The 19,210-nt window shown below is 37.1% G+C and overlaps 1 protein-coding gene across 7 annotated transcripts in view; it reads left to right on the forward strand.

The window, feature by feature from the left end:
- The window catches only part of LOC150108191 (uncharacterized), a 368,644-nt gene that overhangs the window by 341,432 nt on the left and 8,002 nt on the right, over positions 1 to 19,210 (forward strand). For all 7 annotated transcript variants that reach the window (XM_090390641.1, XM_090390644.1, XM_090390642.1 and 4 more), the window contains one exon: positions 10,590 to 10,648. In XM_090390641.1, coding sequence (XP_090246767.1) covers positions 10,590 to 10,648 — 59 coding nt within the window. The remainder of the gene's footprint in view (positions 1 to 10,589; positions 10,649 to 19,210) is intronic.

Raw genomic sequence — 19,210 nt, forward strand, 5'->3', positions numbered from 1 at the left:
CCTCTCTTCGAGCTATACCACCAATGCTGGAGTGTCCACTCTTCCTCCTTTACATAAATTACCTACCTCACAATCACCACTAATCTTATCCACAGTTTTGCAGATGGTAGTACTTTCCATTCATCCTACCCATTTGACAAACCATGTAGTACTTTGACATCCCAGGCTACAAAATTATCTATAATTAGTGCCTTAAACATTAATCTACATACAAGGATGATCTTATCACGATCAATGTCACCAAAACACAGTCTTGTCTTTTTTCTCACAAAAGAGATCTCACCTCTCACCTACCCTTAGTAATACACAAATCATCAGACAAGACTAAATCTCCCTGCTTGAACTGACCTTTAATTCCAGTCTCTCCTGATATAAACACGTTACATCAATAGCATTCTCTAGAGACTATTTTGCACCCAACCAACTCTTAACTATATACAAATCCCAAATCTGCCCATGCTTAGACTACTGCTCATGTTTTGAATGGTACACCTAAAACTTCCCTGAAAATTCTTGACATTGTTTGGAGGAGAGCAATTTGACTCGTAGATGATCTCTCTCTCTTGCAGATTCATTTTATTCTCTATCTTACATATGTATGTTTCAGCACTGTGTCTGTTGTATAGGTACTTCAATGGTCATTGCTCTGCTGAACTGGCAACCATCATTCCTCCACTTTCTGTTGCACCTGTTATTACAAGAGTAACAACTGTCCAGCATCCTTTTACTGTGCAACTGCAAATACACCGAACCTGTTTCTCCTTTTCCTCTTTTATTCTGTCTACCTCTTGGAACAGCCTTCTTCATAATGTATTCCCAAACTACAACCTGCAGCACATAAAAATCAATAAACTTCTATCTCAGTCTTCATCTGCACCCACACATGTCACTGATGTACTTATAGATTCTTTAACCTCTTGTGTATGGGATCAATATATATACAGGGTGTTCGGGATAAATTTGACAGTTTCGTAAGGAAAAAGAAAATCTTCTTTGTATCTATTAAATTTAATGAATTGACAAAAAAACATTACAGGCAGAGTTAATTACAATACTATCAACAAGATTTACTCAAAATAACCACCATTAGCATCGATCACAGCTTCAATTCTGCTTCGGAACCTCGAACAAGCTGATGCTACAGTCTCCCTGGGAAGGGCCGCAAAAACTGTTTTAATTTTATCCATTAACTGGGCTTTTGTATTACTGGAAGTGCGATTGGTGTCTTTTTCAACTGCGCCCCATACAAAATAATCCATGGGGTTAAGGTCTGGGGAGTTTGGAGGCCAAACATTTGGACTGGTGAAGTCGTAGAAATTTTCAGACAACCATTTTTGACTTTTCCCAGAGGTGTGGCAAGGGGCCGAATCCTGCTGCCATACATACGGCCTACCATTGGCTACCCTTGTTATCCAGGGCTTGACTACAGTTAGCAACTCCACGAACAAAGCCCGAATTCCAATGCCAGGGTTCTTCAACACCTGTTCCTGCAGATTTGCGAGGAATTCTGCTGTACGAACGCAATCAGATCGTCTGCTAGGGATCTTTCTTCTTGCTACATCCTCGTAGTCACCATTGCAAGTCTCTAGTTCATGCCTGATTGTTTTTACTGTATTCAGGGAGCATTGGGCAGCAGTCGTAATATCCTTATTTTGATGGCGGGCACGAATCATCATGATACAAGTTATTCTCTTCCATGATTCAGGTGGGTTCCAGCTATCCATCCTTTCTGACATCTTGTATATGAATGAAGAAGGGTCCAAACTTTTAAATGAAGAGAAGTGTGTGTTAATACATGTAACTTACGGAAAAATATAATTAATTATAAATATGTCAAATTTATCCCGAACACCCTGTATGTCAGTGGCATCGCATGCCCATTTAGGTTGGATGTGCTGTTGTCTGGCTTATGCAACCTTTGCTACAACAAAATTCATGTCAATTTGACCATATGATTGCATTTTTATTGATGTATGAAAGTTTTAAGAGTGCATCAGTGCTCATCTTAATCGGTCCAGTGCAATTAATTGCAGGATAACTTTGAATACTTTAATTTATCAATTATATAATTTTAAATATGGAAAGCATAAAGGTCAAATGAACAACAGCTATTATTATTATGGGCAACTCAGAGGAGTCCTTAGACTCATCGAGGAAAAATCTGCTGTGACCAGGATTCAAATCTAGGTTATTGCAGCCACAATGCAATGTCCTAACCACTAGACGATCATGGCTAACCAGCAACACAAAAGTGCTACATGCATTTTATGTGAGAAGCACAAACAGTTTACACCTTGTGGTGAGATTACATTATCATTTTTACTTTTTAAGATATAGTTTTCTAAAATACTTTTTAGGTGAACAGAATTTTTAACAAAGGAGGGTGAATTATTTGTGAGGTTGGCTAGTAATTTAGCTAAATTACTAAAAAGTATTTTAGAAAACCATATCTTAAAAAGCTCAGACTTGATGTCATGTTTTCCCCCTGATATATTTGAAGTATTTAAATTTACATGCAGGTTATTTTACATGGAAAGGGAAGATATACAAACAATTAGATGAGACATCAATGGGCTTTCCTCTTTCTCCCCCTTTAGCCAATTTCTACATAGAATACTTGGAATAGCTATGAATACAACCACTCTCAAACCAGTGGTTTGGCTACTCTATGTTGATGATGTGTTTGCTATTTGGCTATGTGGTCCAGACACATCAGATACATTTTTAGTGTATTTAAATAACCAACACCCTAAAATCCACTTCACAATGGAACAGGAAGCTAATGACGGTCTGTCCTTCCTGGATACACTAATCACACGGCTTCCAGATGGTTCCTTATCTTTTTCTGTTTATAGAAAACCCACACATAGAGGGAGATTATTATTATTATCTGAGACCTCCATGGAATCGAGGACTTATAGAGGGGAAGCTATAAATCACCCAAACCAGCTATCATACCTTTCCTTAAATTCATTCACACTAGATGCACTCACTACCCTCTAAAGGCAAATTATTCCACCCACTCACTGCTCATTGGGAGAAAACCTAGCTCTTACCCCTTTCTTGACTGTGAAACAAACTTAACTTCCACGGATGCCCCTGTGTTCTCTCTCCACCTTCCATATAACAAAAAATTTCATCAGTTGATATCCTATAACACCCATTGAAAGTTTATAGACCTCTATAATATCACCTGTTTTTCTCTTGTTAACCAGAGTCTACAATCCACATACTCACAATCTGTCCTCATAATTTAAATCCCATAATCCAGATATAATCTTTGTAACTCTTCTTTGCACCCTTTCCACAGCTTCTCTATCCCCTTGGAACCCAGGAGGCCAAATCTGCGCACAATAATCCAGGTGTGGTCTTATCAAAGCCTTATAAAGAAGCAAAATGACTTCCTTATCCTTATATGTCAAGGTTCGCTTCAACATTGCAATTATCCTCTGAGTTGTATTTTCAATTTTTGCTATGTGACTTTTGAACTTTAAATTCCTATCCACCAATATGCCAAGATCCCTTGCCTCTTCAGTTTCTTGTACATAACCCCACTAATATAATATGCTGCCGGAACTCTAATCATGCCAAAGTGCATAACTTTACGCTTACTAACATTAAACTGATAGCCATTTGCTTTTGCCCAAATTTCTAGTCTAATCAAATCATTTTGTAATTGCTGAATATCAGTAGCATCCCTTAATTTCCCTGTCTATCTTCGCAAACAATTGCACATCTGATGTTAGATCCTTCCTGATGTCATTAATGTATAGATTGAACAATAATGGCCCAAGGACTGAACCCTGAGGTACACCACTGGTCACCTCAAATCTTGCAGATTCACACCCACCATATACCACTTTTTGATATCTGTCTGTCAACCATCCCCTGATCCAAGTCAAGAGTTTATATTCCAATCCCATATTCTCCAGTTTATGCAACAGCCTTTTGTGTTGTATTCTATCGAATGCCTTAGAAAAATCCAACATTATCATAGTGTATCCATTCCCTTCATCCAACTCGGCCTTAACATTGTTATAAAATATAACAATGTTAAGATATTGTTATAAAATACGAGCAAATTGCTAAAACATGACCTCCCTTTAGTAAACCCCTGCTGTTCCTTGCATAGTATAACATGTTTGTCTACCCATTTCTGTATGCAAGTTCTTACTAACTTCTCTAAAATCTTCACTACCACACCAGAGATACTGATAGGTCAGTAGTTACATATCAGTTTTTGCACTACCCTTGTACAATGGAACTATCATACATTCCTTCCATTCCTGTGGTATCATTCCTGAGCCGAGACACAAGTTATACAAGCATGTGAAAGGTGTAGCCAATTCAGCTGAACATTCCTTTAGCAAACAGGCTGATACTCCATCTGTCTCTATAGACAAATTCTTATCCAGGTTGTGCAACAGCTCTTCAATCTCATTTTCATGAACCTCTAACTCTTCATCCAGTGTAGCAGTGGCATTGAGCACCACATTACAGTCACCTGGTTGATATATCTTAGCAAAGTGAGCACTCATTAATTGGACAATCCAATTCGGCCATAACGTTGTTATAAAATATGAGCAAATTACTAAAACGTGACCTTCTTTTAGTAAACCCATGCTGTTCCATGCAGATTATAGCATGTTTGTCTACCCATTTCTCATTAGCTTCTGATACTCGCTTACCATCTGCATTCAATAAAGTTATTCTCCCACATTCATTCTTTCTTTTGCTTGCCGCATAACAATAAAATTCTTTTGGATTGTCTTTAGCTTGCATGGCCAATTTCTTTTCATACTCCTATTTAGCTTTCTTTCCTCACAGTACTCTTTACTTTTCTGGCCTGAGCTCTATATATTTCATAACTCCTATCACTCTTATTCTCACAATATTCTTTCCACGTCATTTTCTTCTTGTGTATCTCTTGCTTAATAAGGTTGTACATTCATTTCATTCCCATCCTATTTATTCTTCGAACACTAGGGATACATTCAGATACTGCTTCATTTAAGTACTTTTTCAGAGATTTTCATGCATTGCTAACATTTTTCCCATTCAGTAACTGATACCATGGAACCAAAGATAGTTTTCTCCTAAGTTGAACATAATTTCCAGCTTTGTAGTTCAGCATGTAACATGTTTTAATTGGAGCATCAATACAATCAGATACCTCCCAAGAAAGTACAGCATGATTACTGTCACCAATTGGTGGTAAAATTGACATATTCTTGACAGAGACCCCTTTATGAGCAAATCCAACACTCTTTGATCTTGAGTTCCTTCTTTCACATATATTCACATGCTGCTTGTCTCACAACAATTCAATAATTTCCTCTTCTTTCTTATCAGGAGATTTCTCTTCTACCCAATCAATGCTTGGAAAATTAAAGTCACCCACAATGATCATTCATTTGGTACCCATAAGGCTAAATTGGCAATGCATTTCTTCGTTCCCTGCAACTGAGCCCCCAGGTCTGTAGCAACACCCTCCATATATTTCATTCTGTTAACCTCCACTTCACACCAGATAGACTAAAATTGACCGCTACATGGGACATTGTTACCATCATTGTTTTCTTGTGTTTCTACCCTAACTGGACTTAAGTCATATGATATCATTAGTAGCACTCCTCCTCCTCTCCTATCTCTTCTGTCATTCCTAAAAGTAGTATACTTATTACACTCAATCCCACTTACCATATCTGATTCTGATAGCCAGGTTTCACTGACGACAACAACCTTAGGCTGCATCGTATTCAATAAAGCAATGAACTCAACCCTTTTGTTTCTAATGCTCCTGGCATTTGTGTATAGACATAATAAATCACCACCTGGCCTATTCTTATAATTAGATATGCAATCTATTTGGTCTTGTTCTAGAATTTTCTCTTTTTCCTCCCCAGACATACTTAAAAGGTCTGAACCCAAAACATATTTTTCCACCCCCTTCACCAGTTACATAACCACATTTGAAGATATTCATATTTTTATCACGTTTGCATACCATAGCTGAACACACAGATATTTGCACAAACAGTCACACCATCATCCAGCTCAACAGTATGGTATCCTAAAAACACTAGCTTACTGAGCTAGAGCTATTTGTTCCAGTGACAATGCTCTTACTGCTGAACTTGCTCACTTACATCACACCTTCTTCGCCAATGGCTATAATCTCCATAGGACAGAAAAAATACTAAATGCTCCCCAGAAATCCCCTCCATTGCTGACCACACGACCACAGCAAAACTGTGATCTTGTGTGGTCTTACCACCCCCATACATTCAAGGCACATCTGAAAAGATATCTACAGTACTCAATAAAATCAGCTATGCCACAGTTTTTAAACCTTATGTCAAATTGGCAACTCTCGTCCATTCATCTAAGGACAAACTCTCTTCTTTATCACATCCAGTTTATGAAGTGCTCTGTTCTTGTGACTGGGCTTACTATGGACAGAGAGGAAGAACTGTTGACGTCCGCCTTGGTGAGCTTAAAAAATACATCCAGCATTACTATAATAATAATTATCATTAGGGCAGGGTCTAGCAGACCCTGCCTTGGATGCCCCTTCACACAGGATCAATTGGAGGAAAACAAAAGTGCTATGCTGAAGTCCTTATAAGTCAGAGAGAGTGTTTTTTGGAATCAACAGAAGCTTTAAAACACACTCCAAACCTCATCAAGTATGGCTGTATAAATTTACCAAAAATCTGGGTGATGACAGTCATTTTAAGTCAGAGAAAACAAATATTAATTAGTTTACTCTCTTTTTCCAACATTGATGGTGCTTAATTAGGACTTCAGTTCAATGTCTGTTACAATTTTTTTAAACTAATCCCACCGTTAGACCAAATTGTTGTTTTGCGTACTGTGACAAACTGTTTTTGCGCTCTGAAGATGCTGGATATAATACTAGCGAAATATCAGCAAATAAGTTAATAAATATTATTTTCTTATCATTCAATCTTGTCATCAATACCGTGAAAATAAATAAAATGTACTGTGAACACACAAGCCTTTCCATGCATTTATCAAAGAGAATAATACAGAGTTCAGTATTCAGAATAGCTTAAAGCTCTAATTTCAGTAAGCCGATGGCTGCATTAGTAGTATTGAGGATGGTATGCAGTGATCTGTTCCCATAATAGAGCAAAATTGGCACACTTGTAGATATGAAGAACCTTTTTAGATTTGAATTTGACTTTAAATTTCATGCAGTTTGGTAATATTTTTGTATCCCATCATCTTTTGAAAAAAAGTCCAGCTTGTTTAATTCTCTGGATAATCGAAGTTTCAACTTACCATAATGTTTTGTCTTGTGTGTTATATCTTCACTATGAATAATCATAATTCATGTGTTAAGGCTTTTAATTATTGGGAGATACTCATGGTGGAGGTTTTAATGCAGTGAAACATCACTGAGAAACAATTAAAAATATTCAGTACAAATCTGCAGCATTCCCTCATTAAATTGCTGCTGTAATAAATTTGGTATGTAAATTAACAAAAATATATATATATATATGTGAAATAAGCAAGAACATTAAAAACATCAACTGTATTAGAGCCTATAGAAAAATTAAAACATCTGAACTATTTTAGGCACAATTTTTAGTAAAGATGGTAAATTAAATATGGAAATGGACAAGAGAATAAGCAAGGCTGGGATAGGAAGTTAGCTAAATAAATTTATATGGAATGGGAGAGAAATTCGGAATACTAATCTAGCTGTATTCCATGACAGTGCTCACAATCAATTTTAATGTATGAATCTGAGGACTGGGTTAGAAATAAAACACTTGAACATAGAGCAGTGACCATGGATATGAAAGTTCTGAGAAATATGCAGGAGAGGGGGGGTAAAGTAGCACCTAAGAAAATCCTGTGCAGAAGGCCAGATCTGGCATGCCTTTTTAAGGATCCCATAGAGAGAATGCTGAGTGCTATTCTTAGAATCATGGGAACTCTTCACCTCATCCGCTCTCCTATGTGCCGAGCTATCATAGGGAATTTGGCTATCTGATCTGGCAACCATCATTAGGTCTTTGAGGAGGTGGTGTACTCCATTCAACTCTAATACCCTGCTCCAGTGCACAACTGTGGGGAACCTTCTTGTCTGACTCTCTAGCGATGGTGATCTCATTGGATCGATTTGGTGGATTCAATAGTACGAACTCAACACAAATTAATTAATGTGAGAATTATATCCATATTATGAAAGAAACATTCTCAAATCGGAGTAGATGGGGATATAGCAACTAGAAATAAGATAGATTTAAGGAAGTATTTAAGTTAGGTTAAGATGTAAGAATGTAAATCATGTGCTTGGCAAACTAATAAAATACAGAAAAGGTGCAAGTTCGACTGGCTGAATCCATAGCTGGCCCTGACCTGGTGTTAGCGAGGTGCCAGGCTTCATCGTTGCCCTGTGGCTGCTAATGTTAAGGGAGACTAAGGTTAATCAAATTACTAACTTAACTATAGGTGATAGAACAAGGAGACTGGAAAAGTTTATTTTCAAATTGGATTCTGATTTGCTAGTTATTTGACATTTGTGCTAAAAGATACTAGTGGTTTTCAAGACTATTATTATTATTATTATTATTATTACAGGCAACTCCAAGGAGTCCTTAGACTCATCAAGGGAGGCCCTAAATATCATATCAAGAACAACTATTCGGCATTCGCACAATATCTATCATATTTTGCTTTGAATTCATTTACAATCATGGCACCTACAACAAACTGGCAGCTTATCCCACTCATTCTCCAAGTAAAAAACCTAGTTCTAACACCCTTGCTAACTACACTCTTGCTCAGTTTCCATGGATGGCCCCTAGTTCTCCCCTCACCAGACCTGTTCTGAAAAATTTCCTCTGAATTAATCTTGTAAAAACCCTTCAGTAATTTGAATGTCTCAATCATATCACCCCTTTTCCACCTATCAACCAATTTCTGTAACCACAGATCTTCAGCCTGTTCTTGGAAGGTTCATTCCATAGACCAGCTATCACGGTCACTCGCCTTTGGATCCTCTCTACCTCCTCCCCATCAAGAAGAAACCCAAGGGCCCAGATCTGAGCATAGTAGTCAAGATGGGTCTCATCGATAAAGAGGGACAGTAACTTGCTTATCTCTGCTCATCAAAGTATTCTTCAGTAACCAAGCGATCTGATGAGCTGATTTAGCCACTTTTGCTATGTGCCCCCTAAACTTCAACTTCCTATCCACCAACACACCCAAATCGTCAACCTCCTGGAGTACGGTTCCACCAATGTGATATACTGCTGCTAATTTTTTCACCCCAAAATGCTTAACCTTACACTCTGCTACATTAAACTGGCATCCATTCTCATTAGTCCAGATTGCCAATCTATCCAAATCATCCTGCAAAATTTTGACATCATATGCATTCACTATTGCTCTACTCATCAGCAAATAAATGAATAGTTCCTCTCAGATCCTTTCCTATATCATTAATGAACAAATAAATAGCAGTGGTCCAAGAACAGAGCCCTGCAGCACAGGGTTCTGTTCTTGGACCACTGTTCTAGTAACAGGCCTTCTTTTGGACTCCACTCCTGAATAAACTACTCTCTGATATCTCTCCATTAATCACCCTCCTATCCATCCCCATGTGCTGCAGTTTACTGATTAGAATTCCATGTGGTATCCTGTCAAAGGCCTTAGCAAAGTCCAGCAGTATCACTGTAAATCCATTACCCTTATCCAGTTCAGCCGTCACTGTATTATAAAACGTGAGCAAGTTACTGAGGCATGATCTACCCTTCACAAAACCATGCTGTCCTCCATACAGTATCCGTTTTCATATATCCATTCCTATATTTTGCTCTTGACTAATGTCTCCAAAACCTTGACAACGATTCCTGATATGCTGATCAGCATATCAGGAATTCATGTAAGACTTGAGCTGGTATACCATCCAATCCCACAGATGTATTTACATTAAGATTCTGTAATATACTATTCACCTTCATTTCATTCACTTCAATTCCTTTATCAGCTATTCATTCTCTCATTCCTGCAATATCACAGCCTAGATGATATACTCTTGCAAAGTGTTCACTTAGTAATTCTACTATTTCAGCTGATTCAGTTACCTCCCTGCCATCGGCATTCCTTAGAATCATTTTGCCATATACATTTTATCTTTTACTTACAGCATATCGAAAGAACTGTTTGGGATTCACTTTAGCTTACATTGCTAATTTCCTTTCATAATCTGCTTTTGCTTTTCTTACCACACTAGTTACCCTTCTGGCCTGTGCTTTGTACTGTTTGTGTGCCTGCAGGTCACCTTTCTCCTTAAATTTCATCTAAAATTAATTGGATTATGAAATTGAAATTATGAAATTAATTGCATTATGAAAATGAATCATTGATATCTTTTCTGTGGTGAGTGGTTCTACCACTACAAAAAGAAATCAGTGATGAATTTTCCTGCTATCAGAAAGAAAAGGTAACAAAATAAATTTTTCTAATAGAATATTATGATCACTTTTCTCTATAAGTTTCTTAGTTTAAAAATAAATATGATTTGTAATAATTCTGTTTCATTTTAGCTAAAAATGATCCATTTGATCCATTTGGAGGAAATACAGATCATTCAGCAAATACACAGGTTTGAAAGCTCTTTTTATTTGATATATTTTAACTTTCACCATCATTCAAATTTTGTTACAAAAATGCTTTATTTTATTATTATGTGATACCTTCAAGGAGTCCAAAGGCTCATCGAGAGATGGTACCTACTCTACAACTCTCCATCTCCACCACTCAATTTACCAACTACAGTGAACTGCATCATCTACACCAATGGCATCTACTGATCAGCACCACCACCACCACTAATATTTTCACAGACAATCACAAACATCCATGCCCACTGCAGGATTCGAACCTGTAGCCTTTTGGCTGGAGAGCGGACATGCTAACCACTCTGCTAGCCAGGGCAGCATTTTATTAATGTAACAATTATAATTTATATATATAGACCGCGAGAAGCACTGACGTGTTTCTCGCGGTCTCCATTCATACACATTTAATGTTATGTTCTTGATAAAAATTTTATCACATAAAAAATAATAATGTCCTCCAAAAGAAGCAAGTTTGATTCTTCTACAGTTAGCAAGAAAAGAAAAACATCGACTTTGGAAAATTCAACATTATTAAGGATTTTGAAGGCAGAATGAAAAATTTGTGAGCTAGCACAAGAAGTTCGATCTACAGGAATTCACAGTAAGAACAATTATAAAAGAAAGGTTTACAGATTTTGGAGGACATAGATTCTAATGAGGAATGAATTGTAGCCACAAGGCATGGAATAAAAAAATCATTAGCTTGCTATGAAGAAATTTTGCGTGAGAAGAAAAAACATTCTGCCGTCAGACGAATCTATTAGATTTGTCTGACAGCAAATAGTCCAATCCTATTTTATGAAACCATCAACATCGAAATAACTTTCTTTATGTATGAAAAACTACAATTATGATTATGTTTCTTAAAAAATATAGGTGTTTTTGTAAACCTTTGGTCCCAATTAACTAATATTTTGTAGGTTTGTATATATAAATCACATGCAAAATTATACCCCGAGTTACGCATTCGACTTACGCGCTTTTTGTTGGTCTCACCTATCGCGTAACTTCGGGGTATGACTCTATGTATATATTATATACATACAGTCATATATATAATAATAATGATGGATGAATGATATTGCTTAACAAGTTGTTTTTATTATTAATTAATACTCTTCTTACTTTTTAAAAGAGGTCTCAACATGTCAAATTAGTGTATTAGTTTTTTTTTCTAAAATAACATTTGAAAGATTTTTCATATGTACAGTAATCTAGCAATCTTTGTTAAATTAATATAAACATCACATAATGATACAGTAATTCTCTCTATACATCATGGTTCATCCTGTTTCCTAAACAAAATTTAGTTCATGTATTCTGGAGAATTATTTCCAATTACCTAATAGATGTTGTGCATACATGGAATTAAAAAGGGAAACTTTTTGTTTTGCATTGATACCGATTCCAGCTCAGGTGGGAAGGGGTTAGCATATCTGCCTTCCAACAAACAAGTTGCAGGCTCAAATCCCACTGTGTAGTGAATGTTCGTGTTTGTTTTTAGGTGGGAGATGAACTTCATTTCCTCCATGCAAGACCACTGCTCTGCTTACTGGAGGATTGAATGGCTTGAAAAAGTCCATGAAAAAGAATATAACAATTAAATAAAAATACAAAAAACATCATATAAAATAAATAAGAAAAAAAATTCCTTAGCTTACCCACAGTACTAATGTACTATAGATTAATCTTTCATGAGGGGAAGAGTGACTTTATATATATAAAAGAAAGATGAAATTAAAAATAGTTGCACTGGATGCAACAGTTTATAATCGGTGTATATTCATTTTGTAGTTGTCATCTTGCATGTAAGCTGTTTCTAGTGATTCCACTTGGAAAAGTTGTAAACCTGTGGTGCATTAGTACTATTGGTATTTATTTTTTTATATAACTTTTTCAACCCACTTCTGGCCTCTAATAAGCAGGGAAGTGATCTCGCACCTTGCAATGAAATTCATCTCCAACTTAAAGCCAATCAAAAACATCCATGCCCGCAGCCTGTTACTTGAAGAGCAGTTATACTTAACCACACCACTGAGCTTCATTTTTATCTTCTTGTTCAACTTGGATCAGTTCATTACTGGATGAATGCCTACCTCAATTTTCTCTATTTCATCCTCTTTTCAGCTTTCCTCATCCATTGCATTCTAGCAATCCTAACAATTTGTGATGGTGGATGCTTATCCTCTCACCAATCCTCTTCCTTCTTTATATCAGTGACCTACTTCAGTTGACCTCCAATCCAATACAGTTTTGCAGATAACAGCACATTTCAGTTCTCCCTTTCATTTGATAAACCTTACTCTACACAAATCATCTCATCCTACAGAACATCAATCACCACTGTCCTCAATTCAGATCTCCAGATCATCATCCAGTGGGGTTCAGATAACCTTGTCAATTTCACTGTTAGAAAATCCAGTACTGCCTTATTTCTCACAAAACAGAACTATTTTATCTAGTAATATCTTTGACAATCCTTAAATTTCCAGATAAGATGAGGTTTCTCTTCTTGGAATCACCTTGACATCAAGCCTCTTCTGGCATAAACACATGACAACCAATGCATCCTCAACTTCTAAAAAACTAGGATTTCTCCTTTGCTCAAGAAATTAGTTCACCTCTGAACAGCTATTAACCTTATACAAATCACAAATCTTACCAGCTATTGAATACTCCTTTTACATTTGGAGTGTGTGTGGGGGGGGCCTAAGAACTCCCTCAAAATGCTTCACTCAATACAGAAGAAGGCAGTTAGATTGATTAATAATCCATCTTATACCAACTCACTCCTCCCACTCTTGCACAGGTGTTTGGTTTCTGCAGTATGTGTATTCTATAACTATTTCCTTGTCAAATGTTCATCTGAAAAATAGCATCAATAATTCTCCCACTCAGTACTAAGTCTGTTGAAATATGTGTGGCTGCCGCCCAACATCCCTTCACAGTACACCTTGAAACCCACAAAAGTATCTTTTCCTCCTCCTTCATCCATGTTACTGCTGTATTGTGGAACAGTATTCTTACTTATGTGTTTCCCAAGGAATACAATATACAGGCTTTAAATCAAATGTAAATAAGTTTCTCCTTTCCCAATCCTCTACCCATACACAGTATTAATGTGCTATAGGTTGATTAACCAACTTCTTCTGTATAGGGCTCAACATAAAAAAAAAAACATCTTTCCTTCATTCCTCTTTGCCCACTGTTATTCACATGTTACAATACACCACCTAACAGCATCTCTGCCATGAGGTGATGTATTGTGTGTGTGTGTGTGTGTGTTGCATGGTTATTAGCTCTCCTGAAGGATAAGTAATTTTTTCATATTTTAGTTGATAATGTTAGGTTAACTTATTGTAGTTTTTGTTTTAAATGGGTGTGTGATTGATTGAATTTATTTAGTTTGTAAGGAAACCTTGTATTATTTTTTGTTTAAATACGATATTGTCAGTATGATGCCAATGTGTGGTAGAACAATGGCAGAAAAGATCATGTTGTTTGGTGATTTGAATTTGCAGGATTTTGTGCAGTGCAATGTGTGTCTGAAATGTAATTGTTGTGAAAATTAAAGAAATATAAAATAAAATAAAAATGAAGAAAAGAACGAAATTGAAACTGGAAAGAGTGTGTATTAAATGTTCCAAAAGTGAGTGACTCTTAGGTGATGAGAATGGAGCAAACGTTAGTAGAATGGACAGTATCAGTGGTAGGATGGGAAACGTCAGAAATAATGTTGCAACGTCTGGCTGTAGAAATAGAGGAGAACTATCATCATCAAATTCCTGCCATGTACCCTCAAGGGGTGTACAGGATATGATAGTACTACATGAAAAATTTACATCATCACTAACTTCCTATCTACAATTTTTCTCCAAATCAGTCTGCTACTTGTCAAGACTTCAACATTATCAGATCTTATATTTCTATCGTCTAAGGGCACTTTGTACAGTATCAATCCACCTATATCTTGGTCTTCCTCTGGGTCATTTTCCTGCCAACCTGGCAAAGAACACTTGTTTTGCTAATCTTTCCCTCACCCATTCTGTTTAAGTGACCATACCACTTCAGATTAGCTATGAATTGCATTCCTGAATGTTGACAATATCAATACCAGCTTTGCTGGTTTAAACACTGTCTTGTATACAGCTAATTTTTTTGTTCATAAATGATATAGGAAAGGATCTGGGAGGAACAGTTCATTTGTTTGCGGATGATGCGAAGTTGGGTAGGGCAATAGTGAATGCAGATGACATCAAAATTTTGCAGGATGATTTGGTTAGATTGGAGGTCTGGGCTAAGGAGAATGGATGTCAATTTAATGTGGCAAAATGTGAGGTTATGCATTTTGGGGTGAAAAGATTGGCGGCAGTTTACTACATTGGTGGAACCGTGCTCCAGGAAATTGCTGAGGCACAAGATTTAGGAGTGTTGGTGGATAAGGAATTGAAATTTAGGGGACACATTGCAAAAGTGGCCAAATCAGCTCATCAAATCACTTGGTTGCTGAAGAATACGTTGACAAGCAGAGACAAGCAGGTTATTGTTCCTCTGTATCGAGCCTTGAGAAGACCTCATCTCGACTACTGTGCTCAGATTTGGTCACCTAGGTTTCTTCTTGATGGGGAGGAGGTGGAGAGGATCCAGAGGCGAGTGACCAAGATGATAGCAGGTCTGTGGAATGAACCTTATGAGAACAGGTTGAGGATTTGTGGGTTGCAAAAATTGGTTGGTAGGCGGAGGAGGGGAGATATGATTGAGACATTCAAATTACTGAAGGGTTTCTATAAAATTAATTCAGAAGATATTTTTGAGAACAGGGCTGGTTGTGGGAGGACTAAGGGACATCCATGGAAACTGGGCAAAAGTGTGGTTAGTAAAGATGTTAGAGCTGGGTTCTTTACTTTTAGAGTAGTGAATGAGTGGAATGCGCTCCCTGAGTCTGTGGTTGATGCTGTGACAGTGAATGAGTTTAAGGCGAGGTATGATAGATACTGTATGAATGTAGAATAGTTGTGATGAATATGATTTGGGGCCTCCCTCGATGAGTCTAATGACTCCCTGGAGTTGTCCGTAATAATAATAGTAATTTAGATTAGCTCTGCAAATGCATTCCTGAATGTTGACAATATCAAGTTCTTTCCTAATATCCTTGTTTTTAATATGACATTGCCATTGATGCCATCTATTCATGGCTCTAATCTTTCTCAGGACTTTCATATCTGTGGTCTCTAGTCTTTGGTCAAGTGTTTTACTTCTGACCCAGCTCTCAGATCCATAGGTTAAAACTGGTTTGAACACTACAGCTAATTTAGTGTTCCGACTAATTTCTCTCTTATTCCATATGAATTTATTCACTTGACTTCTACCATACCAGCTTTGCTGATTCTATTGTCTATTTCCATATTTAATTTACCATCTTCAGTAAAAATCGTGCCTAAGTAGCTGAAATGTTTTACTTGTTCCACAGGTTCTCCGTTCACAATGCAGTTGACATTTTCAACGATTCTGCCTATTTTCATTGTCTTTGTTTTTTTATTGCTGACCTTCATACCATATCTATTACAACAGTTATTCAATTTAGTCAGAGAATCTTGCAGACTTGTGCGGATTTATTTAGAAGTATAACATCGTCTGCATAAAGCAAAGAGCTGACATTAACATCTCCAATTTTGATATCATGTTTAATACCACTTTCCTTCATAATGTGATTCATATAGATAATGAATAACAGAGGGGATAATGTACATCCTTGTCTCACACCAGATTTAACATAAAACCATCTTCCTGTACTTCCTTTAATTCTAACTGCTGAATTATAACTCAAATACAGACTAAGTATTGCTTGATATAATGCCCCATTGACACCATATAACTGTAGCGTATTGAATAGCTTCTCTCTCTCTCTCTTGGCACCTTGTCATATGCCTTTTCCAATTCGACAAAACTTAAATACAGATCTTTGTTATATTCCCATGATTTCTCAACTATTTGTCGTAAAGTGAAGATCTGATCCTGACAACCTCTATTTTGGCCTGAATCTGGCTTGTTCTTCACCAAGCTTTTCTTCCACAATTCTTCTCGACCGTCTACAGGAACACTCAGTAGAGAAATACCTCTGTAATTCTCACATTCAGTTTTATTTCCCTTTTTATATATGGGTACTATGAGAGCTCTACTCCAATCATTGGGAATTCATTCCTCTGTCCAGGCATTCTGAACTATGCAGTGCAGCCACTGTAAGACTTTTATACCACCGTACTTCAGCATTTCTGGTCGAATATCATCTACTCCTGCTGCCTTTCCACATTTCAACCCTTTGATAGCTTTTTCTACTTCAAGTATGGATATGTATTTGTGACTGCATGCTTGTTGAGTGTTTTTTACCACCGTGCTGTTCTCACTGCCTGTTTCATTTAGCAATTTTTCGAAGTAATTACTCCTTACTTAAAGAATATCTTTTTCTCTGGTTTTCATGTCACCTTTATCATCTCTAACTCCTTTTACAGCACTCTTTCCTCCATTCCCAAGCTTCTGCAACAACCTTCAGAATATTTTGCCACCTTCTTGATATTTATTTTCTATGTTCTTACCAAAGTACTCCCGTGACTTTTGTTTAGCTAGTTTTACACAGTGTTTAGCTTTCTTACATTTGTCTCTGTATTCTCTAAGAGCACAAGCTGACTTATTTGCCCGGAACGTTTGTATGCTTTCTTCTTTTCCTTCACTGCCTCTTTAACTTCCTGTGTCCACCATGGAGTTCTAATTTTTCTATCCTTGCAGACAACTTCACGACATGCATCTGTAGCTGAATCAATCAGAGTTTTCTTCAAGGCTGGCCACTGAATCTCCAAGGTTTGGTTCATGTTCTCACACTCTTTCATTTTTTCTTCAATAATCTTTGTGTAGTTTAGTCTAAAGTTCACATCTGAGAGCTGCTCAACTTTTATTTGCTTTAAACCTTTCTTACATGTTATTCTTTTCAATATGAAATTTAATTTTATCCTGCTCAAGACTAAATGGTGATCACTTCCAATTTCAAATCCTCTGTACACTCTGGTGTCATGCACCATGGAGAAAACATCACTATCGACAATAACATGGTCAATGAGACTTTTCTTATTCCTTGCCTCTTCTCTCTATGTGAATTTGTGCACATTTTTATGTTGGAACATTGTGTTAGTAATAACCATTCCATGTCCTGAGCAGAAATCCAACAGGTATTTGCCATTATTATTAGCTTTGCTCTTTTCTCCAAATTTTCCCAAAATATTTTTGCATGCCTGACAATCATTTCCTACTCTGCTATTTAGATCCCCAACAAGGACCAACTTTTCCTTTTTCATTGTGTCAGTTGCTTTTTCGAAAGCCTCAAAAAATTCCTCCACTTCTACTTTAGTAGAACCTTCTGTGTTACCATAGGTGCAAATAAGTATCATTGTCCAGTTCCCCATTCTCATATTTGCCTACATTAGTCTACTTGAGACTGCCTGCCATTTAAGAAGATTAGCCTCTTATTTTATGTTGAATACAATGGCTACTCCTTCTTTTCCTTGATTGTCATTGCCTGAATATAACATTTTGTATTTATTGCTCAGAAAGATCTCACCAGATTTTGTCTTTTTTTGTTTGTCACCCCTATTATGTCGATCTGGTACTTATCTAATTCCTCAGCTAGCTCCATTTCTTTGCCATTCAGGCTTCTTATGTTGATAGTACCGATCTTTAATTCTGGTGATGTTGAGTTGGGGTGTGTTTTCAGATTTGTTCCAGTAGCCGACTTTTCGCTGTTCGCCCTGGTTCCCTGGCGAAAATAACGGGCGACGCCCCAGCCAGCATGAAATTGTATCATGTTGTACCATCATTTTGTATGTAGTTTAACCAGTAAGAATACAATTTGGTCGGTAAATCCCAAATTGCAAAGTCCTATTTCCCTGGTGCAAAAATTCACAATATTAGTCATGCCATCCAGGTGCAAAAAGGTAAAGTGAAAGAATTAATTGTCTTGGTTGGCACAAATGATTTGAGAGGCAAGAAGTATTCTATGAGGGAGGATGTAAAAGAGCTGTTAGAAGAAGCAAAAGTGAGAACGTGATGATTGTAAGTTTGTGCTACATGCCTGGTATCTGCAAAGTGATGCATGCTCTGTTCTGTAGTTGTAGCAGTATAATGTTTTGGGGAGGCATCTCATTTGGTGGATGCACTGACCCGTGTGTGTGTGTGTGTGTGTGTTTCCTAGCAGAACCATGAATGCTACAACTTACAGAGGTGAGGTCCTGAACTTCTGTATTAATCCGTATGTCGTTGTGATTGGAGAGACCTTTATTCTACAAGGCGATAATGCTTGTCCTTATTGAGCAAAGCTCATGGACTAATATCTTCAAGAAGAGACTATCATATGCAGAGACTGACCAGCCAGGTCTCCTGGCCTTAATCCTATTGAGCATGTCTATGATGCTCTAGGTAGATGTGATGCTGCTCTCAACTCCCCCCCCACCACCACCACCACCCTCCCAAAAATTTTGAGGGACTTAGGAGAGCTTTGC

Source organism: Typopeltis vanoorti, chromosome 3 (assembly GCF_054136105.1).
Source record: "Typopeltis vanoorti isolate ZY-2024b chromosome 3, IOZ_Tvanoo_1.0, whole genome shotgun sequence".
NCBI lineage: Eukaryota > Metazoa > Arthropoda > Arachnida > Uropygi > Thelyphonidae > Typopeltis > Typopeltis vanoorti.